Genomic DNA, 21,290 nt, shown 5'->3' with positions numbered 1-21,290 from the left:
TCCCGAAAACCCCGGGATCTCCTTGCTATCTTGTGCACCAAGCGCCTATAAAAGCTCAAGGACCTCCCCGCGACTTCCCTTTGCAGTTTTCCGCGTCCCGGGATCCCTATCCGTCACGTTCATCGAGTTTTGGATCTCGCCGTGTTGAGAGCAAGCCATCGCCACGACGCGCCGCTCTTGCTCCTCCTCGGGTTAAGCAACTCCCCTAGGTGAGTTCGCAGTGCGTTTCTCCATCTCCCCATGCGCTCGGCTTGAACTTTGGTGCACCAAATCGAGAAACAGGTGAACTCCGGCGAGGTGGGGTGCTCCCGGCCATGGCGCCGCCGTGATGGTGCCCTGTTCCGGCCGGCGTTCATCCCTCCTTCCCCCCCTGAATGGATCAAGACCCTCCGTTTCTAATCCAACGGCCGAAATCGACCGATACCCCTTCGCGTGGTCATTTTGCTTAAGAGCCCCTGGGAAATTCCATATTAGAACCCGCCATCCAAAGCGCCTTCTCGAGTTTACGCTTTTTATTTTCAGAAAACGTATTCTTCCTCGGTTTGAACTGGAATACGCCTTCTGCTATTTACAAGATTGCCACTGATTTTAAATTGCTCATAAAATATTCATTTTAACTCCGTTTTTGTCCATTCAAATTCCGTTGTATTCGTATTTACGATCTCCACATGTTAGAAATATTAGTTTACTGTTTTGAAACTTTTTAATTCTGCAGTAGTATTTAATTAATTATTTCTTTATAGGAAATCTTAGAAAATTCATATCTCTCACGTTTTAATTCCGATTTTCGTGAACTTTACGTTTGTGTGATCGTAGCGCTGCGTAGAAAATTTTGATAAACTTTTATATTGGTTTTACCACTGTTTGGTGTATTGTTCTAATTATATCTTGTTTGCTTCGTGTATGATTGTCTACATTGGATTGCGTGTTGTTGATTGATGATTGGGATTAGACGGTGAGCCGTACGTTGGTGCTCAAGATCAAGTATTTGAAGACCAGCAGGCTCAGGAGAGCTTTGATCAAGGCAAGTATAACTTGGGATCGTCCTTGTTACCTATACACAATTAATACAATATTTATCATATGCATGTGCCCACCTTGATGACCTTAGCAAAATCATAGACAATTGTTACCTGTATCCCTTGCTACCTACTTGATATGCATTTGGTGTAGATGTGCTAGTGCTTGATATAATCCATGATCTTGTAAGATGATTAATAGCTATGCAATGAACATAAAAGAATGACAAATAACTGTATGAGATCTTGTCTGTACGTGATCACCCGGGATAACAGTGCAACCATGAGGGCTATTATGGCTCTGGCTTTAGCTCAGTATGAAGCCCTTTTCTAGCTTGTTAGCGGTTACCCGAAAGGGCGGAGGGGCTGAACCGTTTTGGGTATAGTGTGGCCTCTGTCTGTATGAGTATAGGCTGCGAGTCATTGTGCCATCAGAAGGGGGGCTCTATATCTGCGCGCAAAGGAAACCTTGCGGCCCTAACATGTTAGACGAACTTTTGAAAGGCTTCATAGTGATCCCTGCCGACCTTCCTTGGAAGTGGGTTAAGAGGCTGATCACCTCGGGCGAAAGGGTAAATCATGACTCATGGGTAAAGATGTACAACCTCTGCAGAGTGTAAAACTGGTATACTAGCCGAGCTCACGGTCAGGAGCGGCCTTGGGGACATCTACATTAAGATGATGAGCTTGTTATGTTATTATGTTCATTTGAATATTGTTTATGCTATGAGTTAGTTATGCTTACACTTGATCATGTGATTAATGGATTATTTATGCTTCCTTGACAATTGCTATTTAATTATGAACATGCTATCCACTATTAAAAGCTAAATGCAGTCAAACCAGTGTCAGCTATTTGAGCCTCATGAACCCCTGGTTATACTTGTTGAGTACGATATGTGCTCACTCTTGCAATTTCCCAACACCTCAGGATATGATAATGAAGATGACTGGAATGAGGATTATCGTTATGAGTACTAGGTTTGGAGTCAACCAGTCAACAGTGTCCCTGTGTGGAGCTTCCGTCGAGAGCGTTGTTTACTTTATGCTATCATTTTTGTATGAGACTATGTGATTCAATATATATTCCGCTATGTAATAAACACTGCAATGGTACATTTGAGATTTGTCTACTTATGTGTGTGACTATTCCTGGGGCACATATGAGTCTTTTATGCATCCTATTTTGTTCTTAAAATATGGGTGTGACAGGCTGTCGGCAAACCGTGGACTTTGCCGACAGTGGTCTTCGGCTGTCGGCAAACAGATGGTTCGCCGACAGCCCAGATCCTGGCTGTCGGCAAACGCCTGGGCTGTCGGCGAACATCCAGATTCCTGTAGTGAAACTTTGTGATGAGTTTCTGACTACCTTTTCGTTCATATGTGTGTGTAGTCTTTTTGTCAGAATAATATTTGTTCCTTGAGTTGATCCCATCGCTATGTAAAAGGCTTTTATTCTACGGATTGTCCACGCAACCAACAAAATTTAAGTCTATTTACGGATTCCGCACGAACAAATTTAATTTGTTTGCATCCCTATAAAAAGCGTGCATGCAAATGTTTGAAGATTGAAACTTGAAAAAGTTTATCTCACATCATAATGTAAAACATAATAAGAGACCTATTACTAAAGGAAACAATGATACAGTGGCCTCATATTTGAAAGTATTCTCTCAAAAGATAATCATTTGTTATTACAGAGAATATTAATTGCACACATCGATAGTTTTAGAAGAAAAAAAAGTTTTAGAGCATCTCGATCCAACACAGTTTGGTCAACCTACTCTCAAGTCTTTTTTTTTTTGGTATGATTGAAAAAAACTCCACTCCGGAAACTCCTTGTCTTAACTCTCAATCTATCTATCTGTGCTTAGAAAAATGGAGCCGATCATATGCAAAAATATATGGACGACCGATGCTCGCTAACAGTGTTGGCGACTTGGCGTATGTTTTCCTCGGCGCTGTGTATCGGCCCCTGACACTGGTGCCATTGCTTCTGCCTGAAGGTCACTGCCTCATATCATTAGAAATGAATCTCCGGCCACTCCTTTTAGGTCTGAGAATCCGAGAGAGAGATAGAGCATGAATGAAGATTCTGTGCTTGTGCTGGAGATTGTGGGTGCGAGTTATAGTTCAAGTTGGCAACGGGTACATACCCGATGGGTATTGGCCACCCGTATCCACAGCAGTGGTGGGTTGAGAATAATATAAAACGTCGGTTGCTCTGAACTCATTGACCAGATAGCTTAAATGCTTAATTAGCAACGGAATGCCGCATGCATGATTACACGTTGCATCTGAAGTTCTTCAGAATGATGGTTTGGTGATCGCGTATGGCACAGGATATAAATATAAAATTAGCATAGCCACACATTGGTTGTTATTAGGATAGAGATATATATATATAATTGCCGACAAATGAAATGATCCCGGCCGGGCGCGCGCTGGGAGCCACAAGCTGCAGGAAGTCATCCATGCTTTTTTCGTTCTCGGCATCATCAGCATCAGCATCGAGGATCGATCATCGATGGATGTACATTTACCAAGGTCTTGTTTAGTTGCGAAATTTATTTGAATTTTGCTACTGTATCACATTCGTTTGTATTTGATAAATATTGTTTAATTATGTACTAACTAGGCTCAAAAGATTCGCCTTACGATTTACAGATAAAGTGTACAATTAGTTATTTTTTATCTATACTAGTAGCGTGCCCGTGCTAACGCTACGGTTTTATCTGGGAGATGTATATAAAAACATTCAATGATTTTGTTTCATAGTTTAACTTTTACACAATTATATTTGAGCATATATACCGTCTGGAAACATTTTTGCATAAAGAATACAAAGTAAGCTAAGTCCTCAACTATATAAGTTATATTCTATCTAAGTCCTTAATCATGACGGAGATCTTTAGGGAAGCGTCAAAATATTCATTTAAACGACTCTTCAAAATGTCTGCCAAGTATACATGAATCTGTGGTCGTATTGCCAATGGCAATATGGCTATGATCTCCGAGCGTATCGGGTGGGATATTTTCCTTGCCTAATATAATTGGCGTGATTTGGTCCATCTCAGAGTAATTAATACATGCATAATTTTTTGTGAGTTGTACAATAGTTTGTTTCACTTTAGTAGAGAGAGAAAAAAAAATAAAAACTATGGAAGAGATTAATTACCCGTGGCTGATGTTGCAGGTAATGTTTCAGTCGAAGCACATGAATTGCTACTATTTTTGGATGTAGCCTTCTTCCGTTGTCAGTAGTTACATATGTATTCACGCTTTTTCCTATTGATCTCTTCTCTTTGTTCGCTGGACCTCTCAGCTCGACGAATTCGCAACCGCTCTCTTCTTTCTTCCCTCCTCCGCGAAGCGTCATCTAAAGTGGCATTTGAGTAGTATAACAGAAGATTAGCAAGACACCCAAAGGTGTTATACACATACATATTGAAAGTATATCTAACACATCGCGTGTATCTTCGAGCATAGACATTGCGAAATATCAGCGAGGATTTCTATCTGGCAGTAGCGGTGGACAGCCAGAAGAGCCGAAGATTTAACATGCACATCAATTAAAGATATTAGGACTAATAGCTAAAGATCTCTTATACAATATAAATAGCATGCTGGAATAGCTGAACATAAATTTTATAGAATCAGATATCATTCGTAATAAACCCCGAGAAAAAGGGTAAAAATTAACTTGAGTAGACATTGGCGTGTAGGAACCCAACATCTCCTTTTTACAATTACTAATCGTTTTTCTTCTTTTGGTTAAGAATAACTGAAACCCAACCAAGCAATTTATTAAGGAAAAAACATGTAATCCACAGAGAGGGTGAGGAATTTCGCATTCTGCTATACTGGCATAATAAACTGAAAACAAAACTTACTGACATAATGAAGTGAAAATAAAACTTCGATCAGGTTGCAAGCTAGCAATGGCGCGATCGTCGTGTCTATGCTGATGCGATCGTCATGACAGCGGCAAGCCAGGGGGGCGATCGTCGGGGATAGGCACCGCGCGGCTTTGTCGTCCACTCGTCAAAGTGCGTGGGCGCGGGCGTGGACACGATACTGATCGTCGCGGCGCCTGTTCGGCCTGTACAAGTTAGAAAAATATTTATAAGTAACAATCATGTATAATCGTTTTTCTTCTTTTGGTTATGAATAAATGAAACCCAACCAAGCAATTTATTAAGGAAAAAACATGTAATCCACGGAGAGGGAGGGAGGATTCACATTTTGCTATACTGACCTAATAAACTAAAAAAGAATTACTAACATAATGAAGTAGAAACAAAACTTCGATCAGGTTGTTGCAAGCGCGATTGGCGTGTCTACGTTGGCGCAATCGTCATGACGGCGGCAGGCCAGACGGGCGATCGTCGGGGCCATACACCGCGCGGCTTTGTCATCCCCTCGTCAAAGTGCGTGAGCGCGGGCGTGGACACGATACTGATCGTCGTGGCGGCTGCTCAGCCTGTACAAGTTAAAAAAATATTTATAAGTAAGGATCATGTATAATCAGAAGCAGAAGAACTCTTGATAATGCATAATGCAAACAATTCATACCGTCTAATGCAAACAAGTTTAAATTTAAATTACTTCAGATTTCAAATTTATTTTCTTCCTTGTCATCCGAATAAGTTTTGTCGCATATCCTCACTGACCTGCAACTACGTGCACCGAGGCCAGAAGAATTAACAGCCGCATCGTCAGGAAGTGCAGCGAGGCCAGAAGAATCAATGGACACACGCCTATCAGCGAGGGCGCCGGTGATTGGCCACGCTTGGGTGAGCTTCACGTATGAATTGTTTGCGGCTTCCTCCGTTGGCACGCCGTGGGCAAGGAAAACCTCCGTGCAGCTTCCCCCTCCACTCCTTCGCGCGTGGGTGATCGGAAGTTCGCCGATCAGCGCAGCGGCGGCACAGAAAGGTTTTGAAAGTTTTTTTTATCGGTGGTGGCTTCAGTCGAAGTTTGCGGTGCGGTTGCGGCGTGAGGTAACGGGGGTGCAGCGTGAGGTAGCAGGGTGAGAAGCCTAGCTTCCCACATGGAATCGTGACCATCAGATTTGGTGGATGTGCTTTTTTAGCCATTGATTTTAATGGTGTAAGATTCTTGTGTGCAATTTTCTAGGTACACAGTGGTCGAAGACTCTCAGTGGGGGACGATTTAGTGGGTGGACCAAGTATAATTAAAGAATTCCATTATAGTAGATATTTAGTGCTCTATATATATGCCGTAAGATTTGATATGACAATAAATTTTTGAAAAAAAAAGATTTTAGTGGAAACTTTACAGTCAAAGGATCGGAGGCCATCATGGCCCCAGATAGCTCCGAGAGGGAGACCAATGGTGGCTCTCCGCCGCCGATCGATCATCCCTGCCATGGCATGACATGCATGGTATTGATGTTTATACTCTGTGTATCATCCCAGCCGGATAAGACCGACGGATCGATCGGAGTGGTGGTGATTGTTAGCTAATAGGCTTCACCATCCATCAAATCAAATTTAGATAAGGATCGAATTAGCCCAGTATTATAGTATATATACAGCAGTAAAGACGATCGCCATGATGATCCAGTGCTAGCTGACGGCATAGCTAGAGTACATGATACACACAGCAGTACGTAAAATAAGGCCTCGTTTAGTTGGCAAAAAATTTTAGATTTTAGGTACCGTAGCACTTTCGTTTGTTTGTGGCAAATATTATCCAATCATATACTAATTAGAGTCAAAGAGATTCATCTCGCGATTTACAGACAAACTGTGTAATTAGTTTTTATTTTCGTCTAAATTTAATATCGCAAGATTCGATGTGATGGGAAATCTTGAAATTTTTTTGGAACTAAACAAGGCCACAGTGTCAGTCTGAGATCGACCGGCCGGCCAGCCGGGAAATAAAGCGCGGTAGCGGCCATAGATAGCGCGGCGGCGTGGCCGGACGAGTAGCACGAGCGCCACGTGGGGAGCAGGAGCCGGAGCCTTTCCGCGAGCCGCGGGCGCTGCGCTGGAAAAGGAAGGAAGAAAGGCGAGGGGAAGCTAGCTGGTAGTAGCTAGCAGGCGGGCAGCCAGGGTGGTGGCACGTGTCGGCGGGACCCGGGGGTGGTTGACGCGGCGGCGGCGGAGAGGAGCCAGCTGGGGGAGGGTACGGCAGAGCGTCGGTGTCGACACGGTTAAAGCTGCCGCGCAAAAAGCGGAGGCGGAGGCGCCTCATCATCATTTAAAAATTATTACCCCCTCCGATGGAGACTGCTTAGTATATTATTATTACTCCATTATTATTATTATCATTAACCAGTGGGGCCGGACGGAAGGCGCGTGTGGGGCCCACGGCGCTTTAGCACTTCACCCCGCCCCGGCATGCCTCACGCGCGTTCATGCATCTATCATCACGCATCATTGTTCTTTTTCCCCCTTCATTCACAAATGACATTATTACAAAATACGATGGTCACGCATTAAACGAACGACAACTGTTGGAGTGTTCGTCACTGGAGAGATTACCACAGCTGGGAGTCATTACAGATTAGGATTGGTTATCTTCTTTTTTTTCCCTACAAGTACAGTAGTACAGCTGTACATATAGGGGAGCTGGCCTTGTTTAGTTCCCAAAAATTTTGGTTTTGGCTACTGTAGTATTTTCGTTTTTATTTGACAAACATTGTTCAATCACGGAGTAATTAGGCTCAAAAGATTCATCTCATAAATTACAGATAAACTGTGCAATTAGTTTTTATTTTCGTCTATATTAAATGCTCTATGCATGCGACCAAAGATTTTATGTGACGGTGAATCTTGAAAATTTTTGCAAACTAAACAAGGCGTTAGTAGTACACCTGTATTTAAAGGGGAGCTGAAAGGTGGGTTTGGGTAAGGACTTTGCACCATTTTTTGATGCATATCTTTGATCACTGATTGGTTCCTGAACATATTAATTCTTACGATCACTAATCGTTATTGCAAGTACTTTTGCACACTTGTAAGCTTACATGTACTCCCTCTGTCCGTGAAAGATGCAATTTCTAGAGTTGTCCTAAGTCAAACTTTTAAAACTAATTTATAGAATTATCATCGAATATATTTTCATAAGATACTTATTTTATGTCATAGATATTGATGCTTTTTTTTCTATAAAGTTGGTCAAAGTTAAACAAGTTTGATTGGCACGGATTCGAGGAGTTGAAGCTTTTAGTGACAGAGGGAGTATTCCGAATGAAGTGATTTTAAAAGTTATTATATATTGATGTTTGTAGTTTTTAGTAAAAAAAACTTATCCTAAATGACATAATTTTGTATATTATCAAAGGGAGTTTATATATAGTTGAAAAGGCTGAGAGCGAGTTGTTTGTCCTTACTGTTTTCATCCTTGTTGATGCTCATTGCTCTATCATTTTTATTTTCCATTACTACCTAAGAATCCGTTCACTTGTCTTATAAGTTATATTTTTTTCTGCCATCCAACAGTGTGTTTCTCTTGTAATAAATCAGCAAATAGTACTTTCAGCCATGACTTTTTAGACCAACAAATAGGTTTAAGTATCCATTGTTCGAGAAACTACCTTACCACTCAAAAGTTTCATGATAATTAAGATGGTGGATTAACCATGCACGGTTTGCTACATCGATAATAAATAGTAAATTACTAGTGAGCATTGTAGCATTAACTATTTATCCCACGTACTACTGCTACAAACAACACCTGGAAAAGCCGAAAGCGGGCGCATGCATCAGGAAAAGTACCTCACCATGCGCGTATACATCTGCTGTTTGCTGTTGGTGTACTGACTCTGACACATGGGCAGTGCATTCGCACAAGCTTACAAGCAGGGGCCGTGTACACGTGCACGACGATATCCTCTATACTCGTACGTGACACGCGCGTGTACACATGCCACGGTTGTTGTCGTGTTTTTTTTTTTAGCAGAAGATATACGACCACGGTTGCATCCACCACGTCTCTGAGCCCATCGCATCAGGTTATCAGCGGCCCATGTCTCACGGCCCGGTCCAGGTACTCGTGTAAGAAAGAGGTCCAGTCCACTCCTCCGTAGCAGCCCAAACTTTGTGACGAATTTTTCGCCGCAGTTTTGTACTTAGGCCTTGTTTAGTTGGCAATTTTTTTTTAATTTTGGCTATAGTAGCACTTTCGTTTTATTTAATAATTATTTATCTATAGACTAAATATGCTCAAAATATTCATTTTGCAAATTATAGGTGAACCGCGTAATTAGTTTTTGTTTTTGTTGATAAAATTTTTTATTTTCGTTGATATATTCTATGAATGCGTGCAAGATTCGATGTGATGTGACGAAGAATTTTGAAGTTTTCTTTTTTTGCAAACTAAACTGGGCCCTCCGTAGGTATATAGGTGGGCCCTACTGGCCGTTGGAAGCAGTGGTAGGGTACGTCGATCGGGGCTGGTTCGTGTGCCCCCTGTGAAAATCAAGGACGTGTTCACGGTCGGTTGGACACTCTCAACTCAAGCCGGCCGCCGCTCATAAATCAGCATCATCTTGACCGCCGCCGTGGCCCCGTAGCCGATGAGCGAAAAAAAGTGCACGGGGAAAAGACGAGGAGGGCAGTAAAAACCTAGGGTTGTTGGGGCCCACCGCTACTTCTGTCCTCGCGGCGCGCTGCCAAAGGAAAACCCAAACGGCTTTGTTTAGTTCTCAAGATAATTTTACAAAAGTTTTTAAATTCTCCGTCATATCGAATTTTTAGACATATGTATGAAGTACTCCCTCCGGTCCTCTATATCTTGCGCACACCCGTTTTTTTGCTTTGGCCGTAATATGTGGAGGACTCCGGATACCAAGAGTTAATTAATTGCGGAGCTAGTTAAACGAAGCGTCCACAGGCAATGAATTGTTGCATGCATGCGTCCCGCTCCGTTGCATGCGTGCGTCCGCAGTCATGAAGATAGCGGCAACTCCTTTTCCTTTGAGAAAAATACGGCGCCAACTCCTTTTGGGTCGAGAAAAATACAGAGAGAAACACAAATACGGAGGGGCCAACTCGTTTTGCGACCGATAACTTCCTGAGCAGCGCAGCTGTTACTCGGAGTTAATATCCTTCTTGTCTCTGGAATTAGCCTTCCCACGCGAGATATAAAGGACAAGAGGGAGTATTAAATATAGACGAAAATAAAAACTAATTACACAGTTTGATTGGAATTGACGAGACGAATCTTTTGAGCCTAATTAGTTCATGATTAGATAATATTTGTCAAATACAAACGAAAATACTACGGTGTAGATTTTCCAAAATTTTTTAGAACTAAACGAGGCCCACCCATGAACCAGGCCGACGGCCAGAGATTGCTCGACGGCCAACGTTTTCTTGGCACGAGGCGCCACCGTCGAAAGCCGCCGGCCGACGACTCCATGTCCATGGTGGCGGCAAGGCAAGTTCCATGGCACGGGGATGGCGGATCCATGGTCGGGATCCCCGGCCGGCTTTTACCGGATCTGGAAGAGAGCCGGAAAGTACGTGTACGTGAATTATCGTAAGATTAGAAGAACAAGCTGGCGATGACTAATCATCCAACCAGCCGCTTAATTCCGGCACGCATACTACAAGTCTAGAACACAACAAAGCTTGATCCAGCATTCAGTACAAGGAAAGCTAATTAAGCTCATTCAGTATTAATTCACACCAAGCACCTAGCACAGACATATCCATCATGCATCCTGCTAATAATTAATTAACAAACCACAGCACTCCATCAACTGAACGCCCAGATAATAAGAACTAGTAGTGCAGAGATGCTAGAATTTTTTAGCAGTAGCAGTAGACACCACACACATCATCATCATCATCATCATCTAGGGGGGCTGCCTTCATTGATCCACTACAGTGGCACGGCAAAAGCCGCGGCAGCCGCGGCGGCGCCTGCGGTGCGGAGGATCTGGAAGTAGAGCTGCGGGTTAGCGACGAACGCGGTGCGGGAGATGAAGAACCCCGCGGCGCCAGGCGCCTTCATGGCGGCGGCGGCGGCGGACGGGACGACGACGGCCGTTGGCCACAGGAAGTAGGCGCCGACGGCGCCCCCGACGACCACCGCCGCGGTCTTCACCGCCCCCTCGCGGGTGGACACCATCCCCGCAGCGTGACGCGTCACCGAACCCAGACCCGCCACCGCGGCGCCCGCCGCCGGCTTGGCCAGCGAGACGGTCGAAGTTAGCCCAGCCATCGCGGCGCCCGCCGCCGGCTTGGCCAGCGAGACGGTCGAGGCTAGCCCCGCCACCGCGGCGCCCGCCGCCGGCTTGGCCAGAGAGACGGTCGAGGCCAGACCCGCAACCGCGGCGCCGGCCGCTGGCTTGGCCAGCGAGACAGTCGAGGCCGCGGCTCTTGCCGCCTGCTGCCTCAGGCGGTCCAGCCCTCCGATGAGGTCGCTCGGATACATCGTCGCAGCTCCGGTGATCGTTCTTGGTGGTGGATGTGTCTGGTGGCTCCTGGCTAATGAGCTGAGACTCAGCGCGATACGAATACGAAGGGAAAGGTAGCGGCCGCTTGGAGGACGGTGTGGACAGTGACCTTGGCATCTTCTTTTATCTTTGCTTTGTCCTTTAGTTGAAAAACATATTTCCTCGTAATGGAAATCTCATTTTCTAACAAGTCAAGGAATCTTAAGATCTATAGAAAATAGTATCAACGCCTTGTTTAGTTACATCCGATTTTTTTTTTAAAAAAATAAGATTTTTCCGTCACATCAAATTTTACGGCACATACATAAAGCATTAAATAGAAATAAAAAATAATTAATTATACAGTTTAACTGTAATTTACGAGACGAATTTTTTGAGCATAGTTAATCGATAATTAGATAATAATTACCGACACTAAAAACTTTTCACTCAAGAAAGTAAACAAGGCCCAACATTTAGAGTTTAAATATTCTCCATCCGTAAGGCCTTGTTTAGTTTTAATTTTTTTTGAAAAATGAGCACTATAGTATTTTCGTTTGTATATGACAAATACTGTCCAATTATAAACTAATTAGGTTTAAAAGATTCGTCTCGCAAATTATAGATAAACTGTATAATTAGTTTTTTTTTCATCTATATTTAATGCTCTATGTATGTATCTAAAGATTCGATGTGACAGAAAATCTTGAAAATTTTTAGGTTTTGGTGAGGAACTAAATAAGGTCCTAGTTCAAAGACCAAGAACATAGGTCTTATTTAGTTTCCAAAAAATTTTATAAAAAATTTTAGATTCCACGTCACATTGAATCTTGCAGCGCATGCATGGGTTATTAAATATAGATAAAAATAATAACTATTTGCATAGTTTACCTGTAATTTGTGAGATGAATCTTCTAAGCCTAGTTAGTCCATGATTAGACAATATTTGCCAAATACAAACGAAAGTGCTACAATATCTATTTTGCAAAAATTTTTAAAACTAAATAAGACCATATTTAATTCTCTCTCTTAGCACTAAGTGGTTACACCTTATATACTAGAACGTATAGATGTCCAACGGGCCGTACCGGGCCGGTCCAACGTCGTGTCGTGCCGTGTCGCAGATCGCCAGGCCGCTACAGGCCGTCGTGCCTAGCGGGGCGTGCATCTACAGGCTTCGTGCCTAGCCTTCGGCCCAAGGCACGTCCCACGGGCCGATTTTCGTGTTGTGCCATGCCGTCAAGCACGCTGTGCCGTGCCGGCCCACGGCCCATCAACCGATAGTAGCTCATTTTCATCAATATTTTCACCAAATAAAATATTTCATTAATTATTTATTATTTTCACTAATATGACAATTAACAACACTTATATATAAGTCATAACTACGCCAACACTTTATGTTCACCGGGACGCTATTGGGCCGACCGTTGGAACGAGCATGCCAGTGCTCGTGTCGTGCCCTGTGCCTGGGTGGCCGCCTAGGCACGGCCTGGTCCCTCGAGCTAGGCCCGCCTGGGCCCGGTGACCACCATGCCGTGCTGTGCTCGGACCGGGCCAAATCACCGGGACATGGGTCAGACCATCGGGCCGCGGTGCACATGGCCATGTATATTAGGACGGAGGGAGTATTCATTGTGAAATTATATTTAAAAATTTATAAGAATATATTACCACAAATTTATATACATTTAACTAAAATTTGTATTATTTGACTCCTGTGATTTTTATTCTTCTTTTTTGGAGTGGCGAAATCTTTTTTCTACCGGCAAGGCTAGGGAAAGACGTCCTTGTTACAGTTCCGATGCGCATTTTTCTGTCTCTCGATCTCTCTTTTTGAAAACAAGCAAAGAATCGTATCTTGAAATTTTCCATATGTCGCCATCTTGCTGCGCCAGCTTCTGATGACGACGAGAGGCACAGAGCGGTGGGCTCTTTTTGACCATGGTAAATAATAGAGCTAAGTGTTTTAGTTTAAAAAATAGTAATGTTCTGATCGAATGTTCGATGTTCCGTTGGATAATGATTCCTTTTTTATAACAACATATATTATATATTAAAACAGCCATATTATATAGAGGCCTTTTATGGCTGACCAGATTACATTAAAGGCCTGTGACCAGAAAAGAAAAAAGCAGCGTCGACTAAGGCCTTGTTTAGTTCACCAAAAAACTAAAAGCTTTTTAAGATTCTCCGTCACATCGAATCTTGCAGTACATATATAGAGTATTAAATATAGATAAAAATAAAAACTAATTACACAATTTGCTGTAAATTACGAGACGAATCTTTTAAGCCTAGTTATTCTATAATTGGACAATGTTTGTCAAATAAAAATAAAAGCTGCAGGAAGTCATCCATGCTTTTTTGGTTCTCGGCGTCATCAGCATCATCATCGACGATGGATCACAGATGGATGTACATAATTTACTACTAACTGCAGATCAGCATATGGATGGATGGCCGCAGTAGTGTAGTGCAGGTGTTGCAGTCAAAGGATCGGAGGCCATCATGGCCCCAGATAGCTCCGCCGCCCATCATCCCTGCCATGACATTACATGAAGGCCAGAGTCGGTGGGAGTTTCACCAGGATGTCATACACATTTATTTAGAACACACAATGTCAGCAAAACTGTATTTTTTGCATGAAACGAAGATGAGAGAGAAGAAAGTAGTTTCACCATGGTGAAACTCCACTGGCGTTGTTTCCCACGCGGTGAAACAGGATGAAATCCCCACTGAGGACTAAATCGTTTCACCATCTTGCATGTGATCCAATCATTTTGCAGTAATTAAATGCTTTGCCCACCTAGGAAACATCAAGGTGAAACTCATGCATTGTGGAGGTTGTTTCATTGTTTGTTTCATTGATGCTCTGTCAGCAGATTTGTTTTGGAAACAGTGTATTGAAACGGGTAATTGAGACTGGCCGAATGGTATTGATGTTTATACTCTGTATATATCATTCCAGCCGGATAAGACGGACGGATCGATCGGAGTGGTGGTGATTGTTAGCTAATAGGCTTCACCATCCATCAAATCAAATTAGGATAAGGATCGAATTAGCCCAGTATTATAGTATATATACAGCAGTAAAGACGATCGCCATGATGATCCAGTGCTGACGGCATAGCTAGAGTACATGATACGTAGTGTCAGTTTGAGATCGACCGACGGCCATAGAGAGCGCGGCGGCGTGGCCGGACGAGGAGCACGCACACCACGTACGCCGCGGGCGGCCGCTGCCGCTGGAAAAGGAAGGAAGGAAGGCGAGGGGAAGCTAGCTAGCTAGGCGGGCAGGCAGCCACGACGGCCGCGGGTGGCGGCACGTGGCGCGCGCGGCGGCAGGACCCGGGGGGTGGTCGACGTGGCGGCGGCGGAGAGGAGCCAGCTGGGGGAGGGTACGGCAGAGCGTCGGTGTTGACGCGGTTAAAGCTGCCGCGCAAAAGGCGGAGGCGGAGGCGCCTCATCATTTTAAAATTACCCCCCTTCGATGGAGACTGCTTACTTTATCACTTCATTAGTACTAATGAAATGATCATTAACCAGTGGGGCCGGACGGAAGGCGCGTGTGGGGCCCACGGCGTCCCCCCTCCATTCACAAATGACATTAAACGAACGACAACTGTTGGAGTGTTCGTCACTGGAGAGATTAGCACAACTCGGAGTCATTACAGACATTACAGATTAGGATTGGTTATCTTTTTCTTTCTCTTTTTTTAGCTACAAGTATAGTGGTACAGCTGTACATATAGGGGAGCTGAAATGTGGATTTATGTAAGGACTTTGCACCATTTTTTATGCATATATATCTTTGATTACTAATTGATTCCTGAACATATTCTTGCGATCAGTAATCGTTATTGCAAGTACTTTTTAAGTATAATTTTGCACGCTTGTAAGCTTACATGTATTCCAAAGGAAGTGGTTTTAAAAGTTATTATATATTGATGTTTGAAGTTTTCAGTAAAAAAACTTGTCCTAAAAAATGGCATATGCTTTTGTATATTACTAAAGAAGTTTATATAGGCCTTGTTTACTTCTATCCAAAAACACAAAATTTTTCAAGATTTTTCGTCACATCCCATGTTTTAAGAAGCGAGGCGTTTTATAAACCGTAATTAGCGTACTTTAGCGGCAAAATAGCGGCAAAATTGTGCATGAACGCAAATAGCGGCACAATTTTTTTCAAGCTATTTCAGGCTATAGCGGGAAAAATAGCGGGCTATTTTTTTCGATGGTCACATCGAATCTTTATATGCATACATGGAGTATTAAATATAGACGAAAATAAAAACTAATTGCACAGTTTGATTGGAATTGACGAGATGAATCTTTTGAGTCTAGTTAGTCCATGGTTAGATAACAATTACGATAAAAAAACGAAAGTGCTACAGTGTTGCGAAATTTTTTTCTTTCGAAAACTAAACAAGGCCATAGTTGAAAAGGCTGAGAGCGAGTTGTTTGTCCTTACTATTTTCGTCCTTGTTGATTCTCATTGCTTTGTTATTTTTTTATTTTCCATTACTTTTTTTATTGATCGAGTTTGAGAAACTACCGTACCACTCAAAAGGTTCATGACAAGAGGGTGGATTAACCGTGTACGGTTTGCTACGTCGATCGATAATTAATAATAAATTGTGAGCATTGTACTATTTAACTATATTTATCACACGTACTACTACAAACAACAACACCTGGGCCTTATTTAGATGTGAAAAGTTTTTTATTTCTGCTACTGTAGTATTTTTATTTGTTTGTGGTAAATATTGTCCAATTATGAACTAACTAAGATCAAAAGATTAATCTCACGATTTACAGAAAAACTATATAACTAGTTTTGTTTTTTATCTATATGTAGTACTTCATATATGTGCCCTAAAATTCGATATAATAGAAAATTTTGAAAACTTTTAAATTTTTAAGATGAACTGGAAAGCCGAAAGCAGACGCATGCAGGAAAAGTACTCTACTCGCGTGTGTACCGCCTCACTGTGCGCGTATACATCATGTATGGTCAGGTGCAACGTCTCTACTGCTGACTCTGACACATGGGCAGTGCATTCGCACAAGCTTCCAAGCAGGGGCCGTGTATTTGGTGTAGGCCGTGTTTACGTAGTATTTTTGTCCGTATCTATCGTCTAATTTTAGACTAAAACTATATTTAAAAGATTCGTCTCGTAAATTATAAATAATCTATATAATTAGTTATTTATTTTATCTATATTTAGTACCATATATATATGCTGCAAGATTTAATGTAAAAAGAAATCTAAAAAATTTTGCAAAGTTTTTTAAACTAAGGGCTCTCACAATGCAAGACTCTATTACAGAGTCCAAGACAATTAGTTACATATTATTTATGTTATTTTGCTGATGTAGCAGCATATTTATTGAAGAAAGAGGTAGAAAAAATAAGACTCCAAGTATTATTTAGACTCTAAATCCACATTGTTCGAGGTACTACCGACCTAATACTTCAAGGAAAACCACACGATCAATGTCGGTTTGATCCGACGGCCCAGATTCATCTGAAAAGACTATATAAGCAAGACCCCCTGGCCCCTGGAGAGCATACCTCTTCTACAGAATCAAAGTTAGGGTTTCAATTCTTCATCCAAGTAGAGAGGATCCCTCTAGTTCTTCTAGTTCTACCTCTAGTTCATCTAGATCTAGTTCTAGTTCATCTAGTTCTAGTTCTAGTTCTTCTAGTTCTAGTTCTAGTTAGTTCTAGTTGTAATCTAGAAAATAGGGAGAGAGAAGAGGAGAGCGGAGGAGGAGCCGGATCTGTCGGATCTTCCTCAACATTGTACTTTTGCAGCAACTGGTTCGTTCTTCATCGTTCTCCAGGTTCTTCAATTCATAATCCTGAGTTCTTTAATTACTTTTATTTACATTCAAGTTATTTATTGGATTCCCGCTTGCATCAAGTGCTCTAATCTTTGCAACATTAGAGTAGTAATTAATAGATTAGACGTGGTGTTTAGTCTTGCAATTACCTGGAATTGCACCCAATCCTGCGGATTGTTGTGGTAGCCTTAGGGTAGTGACAGCCCTAACGGTCGACGTATTCCACCTCGTTCGGATCGGTGTTTGTAGGACCGTAGTCAGAGCTTCCTAGCCCCCTTCTCATCTCTTTCTGTGGTTAGTGTTCTGATGTCCCGAAATAGATAATCTTGAAGTAATTCTTGATTCTTAGATCAACTAGAGAACTCTCAGGAAACTTCCTCTCTTCCCACCAAAAATAATTATATAGTTATCCTTGGGCGATCTTGGATCTTAATTAGTACACTCACGTTCTCTGTGGAAAATCGATACTCTGGAATACTCCCGGGTGAAGGCTACATCGGTATCCGTGCGCTTGCGGATTTTTCTGTTTGCGTTTAAAATACCCAACAAGCTTTCTGGCGCCGTTGCCGGGGAACGGTAGCTGTGCTAGTTTCGAACCAAGTCGTCCGTGTATCCTTTTTTCTTTTCCTTTTTTACCACACTCACCTTACCATTTTCACCACACCACATGGATTTCACTCCTATCTATAAATTCTCTGCTCCAAAGGGCGAGTTATTAGAGCCACCACCATCATCACATCCAATTCTTACAGATGGCTACGACCTCGGCCCTGATCTAATAGCCATGATTCAGGAGCAACCCTTCTCTGGGCAAGTAGATGAAGATCCATACACCCACCTTAGAGAATTCGAGCAGTTGTGCTCTTGCCGATCTATTTCTGGCATGACACAAGAAACCCTTAAATGGAAATTATTTCCATTCTCCCTTTTAGGAAGAGCAAAAAAGTGGTATGCTCATTCTGTAGGAGGCGTTAATGGAAGTTGGGATGAACTTCGAGACAACTTTTGTCTCGCTTTCTTCCCACTTTTTCGAATTGCTGATCTTAGAATTGAAATTCTTACATTCAAACAAAGAGAGAAGGAAACTTTAGAAGCAGCTTGGGCTAGGTTCACAAGCCTTACCAATTCCGGTCCAAACCTTTCCCTGCCTGACCATGTACTATACTACCACTTTTATCGTGGTCTAAACAAGGAAGCTGCTCTTCACCTCGACATTGCTTCAGGAGGCTCATTCACACACAAACTCACAAATGAGGGGAAAGCTATCCTAGAAAGAATCCTTGAAAATACCCCTTACACAGGCATTTATGATGAGTTTCCTGAAGAAGAAAAAGAAGTCGAGCCTGATCTTAAACCAAAAGATGAGGAACTTGCAACCGAGTTAGAAATTCCACCTGACCCATCCATTAATTTGGTTGTAGAGAAACCTTCTGATAAAGGAATGCAAAACCAACTAAAGGATGATGAACCACCACCTTTAGAGCATCCCTTTGAATTCGAGGAAGATCTTTTTGAAGATTATGGAAACACCTCGAATTTTCCTATCCAAACACGACCTCTAGTAAGGACCACTCAATCCGTTCTAAGAGTAGAATCTGTTGACATAGAACACATCAAAAGCCTTTCGGCTATTTTGAGTTATGAATGGCTAACAGAAGCTGAGCTGTCTCCTGAGGTAGCTCGAATCATCACTCCTTCAACCATTCTTCTGTGCCAAATTAGAGGGTCCCCTAGGATGGTCCACTACAATCCATATGTTGGGATAAATGTTATTTCCAATGAGTTAGCTGGCACTCTTTATCCCAACGAGTCCATAACCCCATCTCAAAAACTTTTACAAAGTCCATCTAGATTAATTCTAGAAAGCCATGGGGTATTAAGGGCAGTTCCTGTTAGAATCAAGGACTCTGGAATATGTCTAGATTTTCACATTTTTGACATACCAGAGATTCCTCTCTTGATTGGCAGACCAATCATGAAACTTCTACAATAACAACCACAACGAGGTCATTTAGATTTCAAGGTTGGGAATTCCACTATTGTTGTTCCTCTTGCTAGATCAATTAACACGATAGTGGAACCCAAACTTGACCCAGATCCTATTGAGGAGGTCTTAATGGTGACTCAAGAGGAGATGACCCAACCATTCTTTAATCATGAACACTTTGTTCAAGAAGAAGAAGAGTTGGTAGAACCCGTTGAGCTAGACAAAAATAAACTACCTTCACCTCCTTTGATAGAATTAAAACCTCTTCCTTCTGGCCTTAGATATGTCTTCTTGCACAATAACCCAAAAACTCCAGTAATTATCAGTGACAAGCTTTCCGATTATGAAAAACAACAACTTGTCACTGTTCTTGAAAGACATAGATCAGCTTTTGGCTACTCTCTCGAGGATCTCACGGGCATTAGTCCCATTCTCTGCACTCATCGTATCCCTATTGATCCCAATTCTACACCTTCAAGGGAACCACAACGGAGACTTAACAATGCTATGCGAGAGGTTGTTAAGAAAGAGGTCCTCAAACTCTATCGTGCTGGGATTATTTATCCTGTGCCACATAGTGAGTGGGTTAGCCCTATCCAAGTAGTGCCAAAGAAAGGAGGAATGACGGTCGTTAGGAATGAGAAGAATGAACTCATCCCTCAACGAATTGTCACTGGGTGGCGTATGTGTATTGACTATCGAAAACTCAATAAGGCTACAAAGAAAGATCACTTTCCGTTACCCTTCATTGATGAAATGTTGGAACGGCTTGCAAACCACTCTTTCTTTTGTTTCCTTGATGGTTATTCTGGATATCACCAAATCCCAATCCACCCAGATGACCAAGAAAAGACTACCTTTACATGCCCGTATGGAACTTATGCATACCGACGAATGTCGTTCGGATTGTGCAATGCTCCAGCTTCTTTCCAACGGTGCATGATGTCTATTTTCTCGGACATGATTGAGAAAATCATGGAGGTTTTCATGGATGATTTTACCGTCTATGGCAAAACCTTTGATCATTGTTTAGAGAATTTAGATAGAGTCTTGCAGCGATGTGAAGAAAAACACTTAATCCTGAACTGGGAGAAATGCCATTTTATGGTTCAGGAAGGAATAGTGCTAGGACATAAAGTGTCCGAACGTGGTATAGAAGTGGACAAAGCAAAGATTGAAGTTATTGAAAAACTTCCACCTCCCACGAATGTGAAAGGAATCCGTAGCTTTTTGGGACATGCAGGGTTCTATAGACGCTTTATCAAGAATTTCTCTCAAATTGCTAGACCCCTAACTAATCTCCTAGCTAAGGATGCACCTTTCATCTTTAGTGATGAGTGTCATGAATCTTTTCAAACTCTTAAGAAAGCACTCATCTCAGCCCCGATTATCCAACCACCTGATTGGAATCTTCCTTTTGAGATCATGTGTGATGCTAGCGATTTTGCGGTTGGTGCCGTTTTAGGACAAACCAAGGATAAAAAGCATTATGCCATATCCTACGCTAGCAAAACCTTATCTGGACCACAACTCAATTACACTACAACTGAAAAAGAGCTTTTGGCTGTTGTCTTTGCTATAGACAAGTTTAGATCTTACTTAGTGGGGGCAAAGATAATAATCTATTCAGACCATGCTGCTCTCAAGTACCTCCTCACTAAGAAAGATGCTAAGCCTCGTCTAATTCGATGGATTCTTCTACTCCAAGACTTTGACATAGAAATCCGAGATAGGAAGGGAGTTGAGAATTCTGTAGCCGACCACTTGTCTAGGCTTCAATATAAGGAAACACATGATGAGCTTCCCATAAATGACTACCTAAGGGATGACACCCTACTTAAGATAACACATGCAGATCCATGGTACGCAGACATCGTAAACTTTATAGTGAAAGGCTATGTCCCACCTGGTGCAAACAAAAGGAAGTTACTTCACGATAGTCGTTTCCACCTTTGGGATGAGCCATATCTTTTCCGAGTCTGCGCTGATGGACTCTTGAGAAGGTGTGTTCCTATGGTTG

General features: G+C 42.4%; 1 protein-coding gene across 1 annotated transcript; it reads right to left on the bottom strand.

The window, feature by feature from the left end:
- LOC8068208 (mRNA decay activator protein ZFP36L3) lies at positions 10,609-11,562 on the bottom strand. The gene has a single exon (XM_002439202.2). It carries the CDS (start codon positions 11,430-11,432, stop codon positions 10,878-10,880), a length of 555 nt encoding a protein of 184 aa, XP_002439247.1. The 5' UTR covers positions 11,433-11,562; the 3' UTR covers positions 10,609-10,877.

The sequence above is a fragment of the Sorghum bicolor genome, chromosome 9, assembly GCF_000003195.3.
Source record: "Sorghum bicolor cultivar BTx623 chromosome 9, Sorghum_bicolor_NCBIv3, whole genome shotgun sequence".
Classification (NCBI taxonomy): Eukaryota; Viridiplantae; Streptophyta; class Magnoliopsida; order Poales; family Poaceae; genus Sorghum; species Sorghum bicolor.
Note: the sequence above shows the minus strand (reverse complement) of the source record. Positions and strands in the feature narration are given on the sequence as shown.